The 12640-nt window shown below is 49.9% G+C and overlaps 1 protein-coding gene across 3 annotated transcripts in view; it reads right to left on the bottom strand.

The window, feature by feature from the left end:
- PPP2R5C (protein phosphatase 2 regulatory subunit B'gamma) overlaps positions 1–2101 on the bottom strand; it is a 120698-nt gene extending 118597 nt beyond the window's left edge. Inside the window, exons 1-2 of one of the 3 annotated variants that reach the window (XM_032482660.1) lie at positions 1830–2101; positions 830–895 (exon numbers count right to left, since the gene is read on the bottom strand). In XM_032482660.1, the coding sequence (XP_032338551.1) occupies positions 830–895; positions 1830–1856 (93 nt within the window). In that variant the 5' untranslated portion in view covers positions 1857–2101. The remainder of the gene's footprint in view (positions 1–829; positions 896–1829) is intronic. The other 2 variants (XM_032482659.1, XM_032482662.1) reach the window with 2 other exon arrangements.
- Between the last annotated feature and the right edge of the window lie 10539 nt (positions 2102–12640).

Genomic DNA, 12640 nt, shown 5'->3' with positions numbered 1-12640 from the left:
GCTCTCAAAACACAATGCCTCCAGGTAGACACAACCCTCATGAAGCATTCCAGCTGTTCCTCGGTGAATCCAAGTCAAGAAGCAAAAGAAGTCAGAACTGGCCAATGCACATAGAGGGGGAAAAAAAGGTGAAAGAGGCTAGAAGATTGCATAAAAATACCAAAACTAGATAAACCAAAATCTACCAACACTATGGGGGAAGAGTCTTAGGTGATCAGACATCAACAGAGAAAAGGAGCCAGCGCAGGGTACCAGCAGCAAAGGCTGCACCCAGGAAAGCAAGGGTGATCGGAGGAGGGCGATGCAGACGGACCTGGCAGCCTGCAAAGGAAGGGGGAGGTGGGAAAGCGAAAAGGAACTTGAACAACTCACTCCAGTTGGAGAGAGCCTGTGAAACTAGTCTTCACAGGAGGGCTGCTAGATTTAAGGGGCGGGGTAGGGGTGAGGCTGGGGAGAGGGATGATGTACTTGAAAATACCAGCTACCCAGACAGGCACAACTCTTGCAAAAACATTCATATTGCCCCAAAGATGAATAATGAACACCTAAAGAAGTAAAATGGAGAGTTATACAAGACACTAGGGGAAAAAAATCTCATAGAAACATTTTAGAAGACCGCAGGTTTTCTCACCCTCCATTAAAAGGGATTCATGAAGGGGAGGGTGTAGCTCAAGTAGGAGAGCGCATGCTTAGCCTGCACAAGGTCCTGGGTTCAATCCCCAGTACCCCCTCTAAAAATAAACCTAATTACCTCCCCCAGCACCTCCCTACCCCCAAAATTAAAAGGTGTTCATGAAAAAATGGAAAGTGAATATTTAGTAAGAGTTACCTCTGATTCTATTATGTCTTGTCCTTCTTTTGAACTTTTCCCACTTTTCCCTGCTTTGGGTGATTCCTGGGAAAGATCAAGCAAAATCAAATAGGCTTCTCAATTTTTGACTGCTAAACATCAGATAAACCAAAATGCAGTTTTTAAATTACGGATACAATTTAACTATGACTTTTGACAGTCGTAATCAATACCATTAAAAAATTCTACATCACATTGTTTAGTTAGAGGAACGATATTGTGATGTGACGCCCCACCCACCCGATTCAGAACCTCGTTTTCTTCGTCTGCATTATTTGACGTTGAAAACTTTAAGCAGAAACAGGTACACCCACATTTATACAGCGCTCTTGGCATTTCGAAAGATCCACATACGTGCCTTTTTTCCTTCCCATCCTAAACCCTGTGAGAGAGGATTTCTGGGGAGGTTCTGAGACGCTACAGAGCTCCACCTGAAGCAAAAAATATCCCCGCGCTCCCCCTCAATGCAAACGCAGCGCACTCAGCCATCGCCGCCGCCGCCGCTGCCACCCAGAATAACAATACTATTTCAGAGCCCCAGAACGTCCTTCTGGGGAGCAGACAATTCTACCTAAGCATTTAGCGGGGGTCCATTTGCCCCCTTTCTCCCCGGCCGGGGGGTCCCTGCTAGGGTGTGCACCCCGCGTCCCAAGCCCCTGCCCAGGCATCTGTGAAGCTGGGTCAACCACCTCCGCGGCCCCACCTGCCCCCTCACGCCCACCGCGCGCTGCCCGGGGGCGGGCGCCCACTCCGCCCCCTAACCCCGCCCCGGCCGTCAGGACCCGGGTCCCGGCCGGGGCACCGCGGCCCCGGCGCGACCCGCCGCCCCCGCCCCACCCCAGAACTGGCAGGGAGCGCCCCCGCGCCCGCGAGACCCCGGAGCCCCGCCGGGCCCCGCTCCCGGGCAGTTTCCCGCCGCCCTCCGCGCGGCCCCTTCCCTCCCCGCCCGGCCCGTGCGGCGGCCCGGGCCCCGACTCACTTTCTCCTTCTTGTTTTTATTCGGCATGGCTGGTGCGGGCCGCCGCCGCCGCCGCCCCCACCGCCCGCCCCCCGCAGCAGCAGCGCCCCCGCCCCGGCCGTCGCGCCCCCCCGGCCGCCACCGCCGCCGCCGCCGCCGCCGCCGCCACCGCCCGGGGACTGAGTCGTTCGCTCGCTCGCGCTTCCCCTTTACCAGGCTCCCTGAGGATTCGGCAGCCGCGGCGCCGGCGGCGGCGGCGGCGGCGGCTGCAGCGGCGGCGGCGGCAGCGGCAGAGGCGGAGTCTCTCCGCCCCTCCCCCGGCCCGCCCCTCCCCTCCCCCAGCCCTCGACCCCGCCCCGTCATAGCCCCGCCCCGCCCCGCTCTGGCCCCGCCCCGCCGCCCCCAGACGCCCCGCCATAGGCCGAGGCGTCCTCACGTGCCCTAACGCTCTCCTGCATCCCAGTCCCTGCACGCGGCCTAGTTCTACCGCGCCGCGTTCCGGCTCGAGTCCGTCTCAGGCTGGGCAGAGGCGGCGGCGGCGGCGGTGGCGGCAGCAGCGGCGAGGCACCGGCTGGGGGAGACGAGCCGAGTCTGGGGAGCGAGAGTGGGGCTGAGCCTAAGGCGACAGGCCGGTGACCGCTGTGGAGGTTCGGGACGAAGAGAGCAGGGGGCAAGTGAGGCGTGGAAAAGGCACGTCTGAATCGGATGGCAACAACTTCTGCAGCCGGCGGGGCGCGGCCCAGCGCGAACGGCAGCCTCTGGCCTTGTCCCCTCGCCGCCGCGGCACTTGCCGACTTCTGAGGCGGTGGTGGCGGCTGACGGGGCCCAGGAGCCAAGCGAGCAGCGGTTTCGCGCGTCCTTGCTAGGCCCCGCCCACTGGGGAAGTCGCCCCGCCTCCTCCCGCGTCGGCACCGCCCACCGAGGCCCGCCCCGCCTCCTCCCGCCCCGCAGATCAGGCTCCAGCTACGCCAATGGGATTTTGTTTTATTCTTTAATTTGGCTTGATCATAAGCATATGAGGGATCCGCTGCATAATGCCCAGGAGTCACGTGATTTCTTTCCCCTCTCTAGTAGCTCTGGGGAGATTATTGAAGGGAAGTTTTTCAAGGGAAGAAAACTTTTTGATATACTACTTCCAGTCTTGCTATTGCAGAAATACATTAGGTATTAAGACTAGATGTGAGCGAATTTCAGGTGTGGGAAGCATTGCTTCTCTTAGGCCGCGGTTTTCACTCTTGAAAGTTTCCTGGCAAAGCATTTTCGATTTTTCTGTGCTGCTCTGCTAAAAGCTAAAAGACAAGAAGAAGAAAAAAAAGATCTGAAGTGAGGTGTATCGTGGGAGGTCCTGAAAGTAAGTTCTGCCTGCAGGTGTCTGAATGTGCGCCTTTAGATGAGTATCTGCAGGTAAACTGCACAGCCTCAGCTATTCGTGCAGAAGAAATGGTTTTTGATTAGTCTTTTGAGTGGGTTGGTAGTTTCTCCAAAACAAATAGTTTTTTAAAAAACCGTGGGAGGAGGGTAGAGCAATGCTTCTAGGCAATAACTTTTCATTTTGCAAATAAAATATCTGCTGACAATTTAATAAACCCAGTATCAACCTATATCAAAAGGGATAATTTTCAAACTATTAGTTCATGGCCAAGGAGTTCTAAGGGGGCTGAGGAGCTCCCCCAAGATGAGTCTCTGCCGCCAATATCCTTATATCATAGCCCTTAATGCAGTGCTGTGCATCGTTCATTCATTCAACATTTATTGGACGCCCACTGTGTGCAAAGCATGGTGCAAGGAATTCCATGGTGAACAAGGCACTACCCTTGTCTGCAAGCATTCCACATCCTTGGGGTGGAGACAGAAGAAAGTCAGGAATCAGAACACATCCTTGGGGTGGAGACAGAAGAAAGTCAGGAATCAGAAGACGTGACATACGACACGACAAGTCTGTGACGACTGGGGTGAGAGTGGTCTGGCTTGGGAGCATGAAAGAACATGGGATTATTTTGTTATGGCCGGAGATGAGAGTGAAGGAACAAAGACTTCCAATTAAGACTCCTAGGCTTTGGCGGGGAATTGGCTTTCTTTTTGAATGAATGCAATTCAAGGTCACCGAAGGATATTACACTGGGGAGTGACTTGCTCACATTTGTGCTTTTGAAGACATCCGTGGCAGGAATGTTGGGGGAGAGGAGCAACCAGCATCTAACTGTGGTCCAGATGTGTGGCAGTAACAGGAGGAAGGATCACAAATACTCAGGAGGCCGACTTGCTCCTTGTGGGAGGGAGCCAGCATTGGAGATAAGAGGCTCATGCCCGTGTTTGTATTTGGGGCAACATCGTGATGAGGGACACGAGTGGACCGTGAGCTTTTGAGGGAGTGTGATTTCAGTCGTGGGGCATGTCAAGTTGAGCTGCATCTGCTACCTACCAGTCAAGGTGTCTTATCTGGCAAACAGAAATGCAGATCTGACGCTCAGAGGGTCAGTGCATGTCTGGGAAGGTATTTATCAGCTCAATTTGACTTTAAGGGAAAGTCTAGGACAAGATACCAGAAAAGCTGCCTCATTACCACCCAATGACCTTGAAACCGTAGTAAACAGAGAAATTGGAATCAACACTGTCGCCTGGCACATGTGTTCCTCAATGGCCATTGAACTGGTTTTCATTTGCCCACATTGACGAGGGCTATCCCAGATCCAGTGTTAACCAGCAGTTGGTTACAGAATGTTCACAGGGGACCTTGGGTACCGAGCGGTGTCCTGGCTGCTGCAGCATTTACAGGAACGCTAAGGTACATGTAGCTTCTGCTCGCAGAAGAAGGGATTCAAAGTAGACTGTCAATGGGATATAGAGATCGTGTGTGTGTGTGTGCTCATACTCAGATGTGTGTGTGTGTTGTAAGTGTGTGCACACGTGCCTGAGGGTTACCTCTTCTGCGATGCCCCACCTTCCTTCCATGTTCATATAGGCCCTGCCCGTGTTACACACAGTGCCTTCTCTTCAGACCCCACCTTCTGGAGCACTTCTCTGAGATGGCCCGTAGTAACTGAGAATTGCTTTTTCTACGTCTGGCTTCTCTGTACAATGGATTGCTTCATTTGTGCCCCTGAGGTCTCTCTGAGGCTCAGAGAGGTCCCAGAGGACATAGGTCTTTGGCTGCACTGCAGTCACCAGCCACAGGGGCACAGAGTCCTGTGGCCTCACTCACTCTGGGGAGTAGGTGGTGCAGATTAGCAGGGCAGAGAGAAGATGGCCCTTGACCTGGAATTGGCCGTCTACCCTCAGAAGCTCTGCTCACTCGCTTGTCTTGGAAGGTGTCCATGACGGTGGCCCCGCCCTCACCAGGTCCTCTTGAGGCTGGTCCCAAGTTGGTCCTGCCTGCCAGGCTGCAGCTTTGACCTCCCTGACCCAGAGCCCCATCTCCTGGCTCTCTGGACATTAGCCTGAGTTTCTGCATGTCCGTCTTGCCCTCTGGGCTCCTGGATGTTGAGGCGGTGCTGCGCACTTGGAGTTTGGCTGAGCTTCCTGGGGCGGTGAGCGTGTCGTAGGCCTTCTGTGTTTCCCAGTGCCTCGTGCTTGTGGAAGAGACGGATTGCCCTGCTTCTGTGGTTTGGCTGCCATCTCAGACTGTTCCACGGTCTCCTGCTGCCTCTCTCTGGCTGTTGTCTCCCCCTCAGCCTGGCGTATGCCTATCAGCCCCCACTCCTCACCTCTCTGGCGAAGGACTGCCCACGGCCTGGCCCGGACTGGAAGTAATGTCTTCAAGGCCACCCTGAGGCCTTCCCCACCCTAAAAGCTCAACTCACTTACTGCCCGCACCCTTTCCTCAGTTCATTTCCACAGGTATGTCATTACACACTCATTTCTTGTTGAGCTTGGATCTGATTCCTTCATGCACTGCAAATTTGCCTGCAGATTTGGGGTGGAGGGTGGGGTCTACATTTAAGTCAGATTACGTGGATAGGACATACCCACGTAGAGTACTGACCACGGTGCCTGGTGTATAACGCACTCAGTAAGTTTAATCGCCACCACGTGGACAATGATTTGATGTGAGGTGCTGTTCAGTTCTGGGGATCCAAGGACACACCCCAAAGTTACCAACTTTAGGCCCAAGGGCACCCCAAGCACTCTATGAGACTAAGGAAAGCCTCTTTTTAAAAACATTATTCTATTCTATTATTTTATTTTATTTTTAACACTTTTATTGCGGTATGATTCCTGTACAGCATACTATACATATTTCATACTATACAACTTGATGAATTTTGTTAGATGTATACACCAATGAAACCACCACCACAGTCAAGATAGCTAACACTTCCACTACTCCCCAAGAGGTGCAAATAGGAAAGCCTCTTGCTTAGCCCCCAAAGAGCTTTTGATAAATGCCGCGGGCCAGTTGGTCCCACCATCTGGGAATAAATACCACCCAATCCTGCAGCGCATGCCCAGAGTACTTACCCTCTGAAAGCCAAAAGGTGAGAAATTTCTGTAGGTTCTAAAAACCTGAAGTTTCATAAATTGCTCTAAAACAATCTGTGAAAGTTCTAAAAATAAAGTAAGTTCTAAAAATATTTTTAGTAAATTTCATATCTAAATATTGAAGGAAAATGGGCAACAAGACAAAATAGAATTTCATTTTCATGTGAATACAATCCCTTTCTTTTTTCCTCCCAAATCCCTAAGTCTAGTGGGGGAGATCAGACAGGACAGAGATAACCTGAGCTGGAGAGAGCATGCTACCAGAGCATTAGAGACCCGGGGTGAGGGGGTTCAGAGAGAGGAGGGCGCGTTCATGGGGCGGCAGGAAGCAGGAAGCTTGCTGGAAGGCAGGGCATTGGTGAAAGCTGGAGTGCACTCAAGTGCTGAATTTGGGTTCTTGTCCTAACTTTGGGGTTATTGGCTTTAACAGGCAGGACACAGACGGCCCAGTCAAGTAGGTCTACTAGAAATAAATTAACAAAAGCCGAAAGCTCTATGTATAGAGACATGCAGGGGCCAAGCAAATGGCTGAGGCAGAGCAAAGCACCCCTGGGAGGATGCCCTGGGAGCTGTCCTACGCCCACCCGGGCAGAGGGAGGCAGTGGTGCTCCCAGAGCCTGGTAGAGTCACTGTCAGAGCCCTGTGTAGGGAGGGAGGCTGGGGAGGGGGAGTAAATGCTCTAAACTCTCTCCTCTCCTTTCCTCCGCCTCTACCCTGCCCCCAGAATCTCTCTCCCCAGTGCTTCCCATTGGCCTAACCACCTGGGACCAGAGGGCCGGGGAATGGTGATGTGTTCCTTGAATGTCCTTTTCCAGGGCATGGAGTGGGACAGATAAGTGGGTGGGGTGGGACATCTCTGGAGGGGTCTTAAGTGGAGAATAACCCTGTATCTTGGTGGAATAAGAGATTTGGAATCAGAAGACTCGGGTCTATGTGATCTTGGCTCAGATCCTCTAAACCAACGGTTTCCAAACAGGGATGATTCTGACTCTCCACTCCCACATTCCTCCAGGGACATCTGGCAATGTCTGTAGACCTTTCTGGTTGTCACAACTGGGTGGGGGGTGCTCCTGGTACCTAGTGGTTAGAAGCCAGGGATCCTGCTAAACATCCTACCGTGCACAATGGAGAATCCTCCTGCCCCAAATGCTGACACTGCTGGGTGGAGAATCCCTGGTCTAAATCCCCGTAGAAGGGATATGATACCGCCGGCCCTGTTCCTTCCATGGGTACTGTGAGCACCACGGAAGATAGTGGGCGTGAAAGCCAGAACTGAGTCCACAGATGTCACTTAAGAAATTCTCCACCTGGACAGAACTCTACAGTTTGCTGAATGCACTTACAGACACATACACACAAATACACACACACACACACACACACACACGTTGCCATCATCTTTCTGCCCTTTATGTGGAAAAGAGAAAAACCTCAACTATGTCTTAGAAAGATGAGCTCACTCAGCCTTGTCTAGTGAGCAGAGTTCCCTTCCAGGCAACGACCCTTCCCCTGGAGACCTGAAAAGACTGCCTTTCTGAAAGAACTGCCATCTAAGTTTTAACTGAAAGGTAACGAGGCCTCTCAAAAAAATTGTTTTAATTGTGAAAAGACACACAACACAAAGGTTACTATGTTAACCCTTTTTAAATACACAGTTCAGTACCGTTATGTATACTCACATATTCACATCCAGAATTTTTTCATCTTGCAAACCTGATACACCTGCCCATTGTCCCCTCCCCCAGTCTCTGGCCAGCAAGCACCATTCTACTTTCTGTTTCCATGAATTTGGCTACTGTGGTTACCTCATCAGAGTGAAACCACTCAGCAGTATGTCCTCAAGGTTCATCTATGTTACAGTATATGCCAGAACTTCCCTCCTTTTTAAAGCTTAGTAATAGTCCATTGTGTGGATAGACCACATTTTATTTATTCATTTATCCCTCGATGGACACAGATTGATTCTACTTCTTGGCTATTGTGAATAAGGCTGTTATGAACATGAATGTGTAAATATCTCTTTGAGACTCTGCTTTCATTTCTTTTGGATGTATACCCAGAAGTAGACTTGCTGGATCATATGATAATTCTATTTTTAACTTTTTGAGGAACTGTTACACTTTTACCATAGAAGCTGCATCATTTTACATTCCCACCAGCAGAGCACAAGGATTCCAACTTCTCCACATCCTCACCAACACTTTTTTAAAAATTTAATTTAATTTTTAAAATTATTTTTTCTATTGAAGTATAGGTGATTTACAATCTTGTGTTAGTTTCTGGTGTACAGCGTAGTGATTCAGTTAGAGATAGATATTCTTTTTCATATTCTTTTCATTAGAGGCTATTACAAGATTTTTAAAAAATAAAACTTACTTTTTAAAATTTTATTTTTTATTGAGGTGTAGTTGATTTACAATGTTACTTTCAGGTGTATAGCAAAGTCATTCAGTTATACACACACACACACACATATATATATATACTATATACACATATATTTTCAGATTCATTTCCATTGTAACTTACAATGCTGTGCTATACAGTAAGACCTTGTTGTTCATTTGTTTTATATATAGTAGTGTGTATCGCCAAATCCCGAACTCCTAATTTCTCCCTTCCCACCCACTTTCCCCTTTGGTAACTGTAACTTCCTTTTCTATGTCTGCGAGTCTGTTTCTGTTTTGTAAATAAGTTCATTTGTGGCATATTTCAGATTCCACATGTAGGTGATACCACGTGGTATTTGTCTTTCTCTGTCTGACTGACTTTTCTCAGTTTGATGATGTCTATGTCCACCCATGTGTTTTTCCTTTTTGGCAGTAGCCAACCTAACTGGTGTGAGATGGTATCTCATTAGACTTTTGATTTGAATTTCCCTAATTATTAGTGATGTTGAGCATATTTTCATATGCTTGTTGGCCACTTGTATATCCTCTTTGGAAAAATATCTAGTCAAGGGCATTTTTCAATCAGGTTGTGCTTTGTTTTTGGCTGTTGAGTTGTAGGAGTTTCTTATAAAATTAGCATACGAACCGCTTATCAGAGATATAATTGGCAAATATTTTCTCCCTGTCTATAGACTGCCTTTTCACTCTGTTGATTGTGTCCTTTGATGCACAGAAATTTTAAATTTTGATATAGTCCAGTTTATCCTTTATTTCCTTTTGTTGCCTTTGCTTCTGGTGTCATGTCCAAGGAATCATTGACAAATCCAATGTCATGAGGTTTGTCATCTATGTTTCATTCTAACAGTTTTATAGTTTTAGCTCTTCTGTTTAGGTCTTTGATCCATTTTGATCAATTTTTTGTATATGGTGTGAGATAGAGATCCAGCTTCATTCTTCTGCATGTGGTTGTCCAGTTTTCCTACCACCGTTTCTTGCAGAGACTGCCTTTCCCCATGAGTGGTCTTGGCACCCTTGTAGGAAACCATTTGATCAAATATGTGAGCGTTTATTTCCACTCTGTATTCTATCCCATGGTTTTATGTCTGTCTTTTTGCCAGCAGCATGCTGTTTTGTTTACTGTAGCTTTGTAAGATGAGAAATCATTTATATAAAGTTCCCAGGAAGGGGTCTGCTCAAGGCTTCACAGGCCTGCAGCCTGTGTGGTCACATGAGGCCCATGTGCCGAAGGCCTCACGCTGTCTGATGCTCAGACATTATCGTTTTGAAATTATTAATATTTCTGAACAAGGGGACCCATGTGCTCATTTTGCACTGGGCTCCCCAAGTCATCGCAGTCCTGTGTCTGGGGTGTGGCCACGGAGATGGTGGTTGTTCCTGCCCTCTCTGAACCACCTGGTACCTCCATGTCCTCTCCTGCCCCTCCCCTTGGAGCCCTCAGAGTCCTGGGAGGCTTCCTGGGAGGCACATGAGAGGGCATCCCCCAGCTGCCGTGGCCTGCACCTGCCCTCTGAGTCACGACATGTACACGCCCAGACGTTGGATGCCCTGGGGTCCTGGATCCCCTGCACCCTGCCTGGGGTGGTGAGAACCCCAGCCCCCTCTTTTCACTGCCCTTTTTCCTGCTCCCCAGTTTCAGAGCAGGGCTGCTTCTCTGCCTGGGGCTCCTCAGATCTCACAGTGATTCTAAGGAAGAAGCGTTTCTTTTTTTTTTTTAGTTGAAGTACAGTCAGTTACAATGTGTCAATTTCTAGGGTACAGCACAATGTCCCAGTCATGCATACACATACATGTATTCGTTTTCACAATCTGGGAAGAAGCATTTCTGATTGTTACTTTCCTTAGGCTGTGGGTCTGAGCCTGTGGGAGCACATCTGAACCACAGTATCACAGTGACTTATCCTAAAGTTAGGCCTCCTGCTCCATGTGAGATGGAAATGATCATAGCCACCCCTCCAGGCTGCTGTCAGGCTTAAACGATATATGCCTGGCGCATGGTTAGGAGTTGCCTAAGGAACTCAGTCACAATATCAATAAGATCAGCTGCCACTTAACCAATTGTGTGTGTGTGTGAGTGACTGACACGGAAAACAAGATAAAAATATCATATGATACTTGTCTTTCTCTGTCCAACTTCACTTCCCTTAGTATGATCATCTCTAGGTCCATCCACGTTGCTGAGAAAGTTTTCTTTGGGTGACCCTAGTCTCCCTTCTGCTCCTTTCTTACCTACCTAAGTGGCCCTAATGCAAACCTGATCTATGGGAAGGATTTATAACTGTTCCCACCAAGATAGAAGTATGACCACTTAAAACTCTCTCTGTGCTTTGCCTCTTTCATTCTAAATGAGCTCTGTCCCAAGCATGCGCAAAGTATTGCTCAGGGTTCCATGGTTTCAGCTAACAAGAACCACTCCATGCTAACTTGAGTGAAGGCTGGAGCTTTGCTGGCAGGGTTCTGGGGAGCATGAACACGAAATGAGAGCAAGTCTGGCACCCCCACATTAAGAGGTCTGGGCAGTCTTTTGGGGACAGCCCCCTCCCTGCAGGACCCAGCTCCTGCTTCTCCACCCAGGTGCTCAGACTCTGTAGAGTTGGGGGATGGGGAAGGGGGGCTGTGTTTGACAGCCAGTCCCCAGTCCCCTGAATTACATGAAATTAGGGAGGGAGAATTTCATCAGAGGACAAACGAAAGAGCGACAGATACCCAGGGCCACACTTTGCCGTTTTCCTGGCCTTTTGAACCCAGAGCGCTCATCTGGCTGACGGTGAGCGCTGGGCCTGTCCTCCACGGGGCCTGCCTTGTTCTCAGAGACGTCTGGTACCACCTTTCCCTGCAGCCACAGCGAGCTGGCCCAGAGGTAGGGGACCCACACAAGGGGAGCCGATCTGCAGTCTGGGCAGCAGTGTGGGACGCATCCTGGTGTGAGAAGTTTTGCTGGACCATCTGAACTGAGTGATTTGGAGAGAATGCGGCAAAGTCGGAAGGGCTGTGGCTGAAGACTTAGGAAGTACGGGGAGCTGGGGAGGCCATGTTGGTCGCAGTCAAGCTGAACTTGTGAGGGACGGAAGTGAGAGGAAAGATACAGAGATCAGAGATCAGAGATCAAGGAAGCCAGGGGCAGGGGGACTGGAAAACCCCAGACACATTGGAAACAGCATTGCAGAGGTCAGAGATGGCTCAGAGCTTCCCCTGTCCTCCAGCCCCCAGTTCCCAGAGGCCAGGCCCCATCAGAGCTCCTGCCCTTGGCTTTCCCTATGGTTCTGACCTCTGGGCAGCCTTACAGTGGACTGTGCTTTGGGCTAGTCTGAGTGTCTGTCCTGTCAGCCGAAAGGTCTCATGGAAGCACTGTGAACTGAATGTTTGTATCCTCCTCAAATTCATATGTTGAAACTCTAATCCCCAACTTACGGTGTCCGGAGATGGAGCCGCTGAGCGGTGGTTAGGGCAGGAGAGTGGGGACCTCGGTCTGGGATTAGTGCTCTAATCAGTAGCACAGGAAAGCTTGTGGCGTCTCTCTCTGTGTCTCTTCCTGTCTCTGCCATGTGACCACTCAGTCGATCAGGAAGCGGTCTCTCACCAGACACCAGATCTGCTGGTACCTTGATCATGGACTTCCCAGCTTCTAGAACGGTGAGAAATAAGTTTGTAGCTTAAACCACCCAATCTTTGGTGTTCCATTGTAGCAGCCCAAACTGCCGCAGTAGTAATACACGTAGATTGCATTAATGGCCTCAGTTCTTCCCTCCTCACACTTTTTATCATGTGATTTTTGCAGGGCCCTCCCTCTGTGGGTGGAGCATGCTTCTAGCCTTGTAACCTTGGATTCTGCCAAGGATTTGTGATGGCCAGAAGGATGAGGCAGAGTGAAGGTGTTTCAGTTCCAAGCCTAAGCTTCAATGGGCTGGAGTGCTTCTGCCTTCGCCTTGGGGTAAATGTGCCCAG

Source organism: Camelus ferus, chromosome 6 (assembly GCF_009834535.1).
Source record: "Camelus ferus isolate YT-003-E chromosome 6, BCGSAC_Cfer_1.0, whole genome shotgun sequence".
NCBI classification, from domain to species: domain Eukaryota; kingdom Metazoa; phylum Chordata; class Mammalia; order Artiodactyla; family Camelidae; genus Camelus; species Camelus ferus.
Note: the sequence above shows the minus strand (reverse complement) of the source record. Positions and strands in the feature narration are given on the sequence as shown.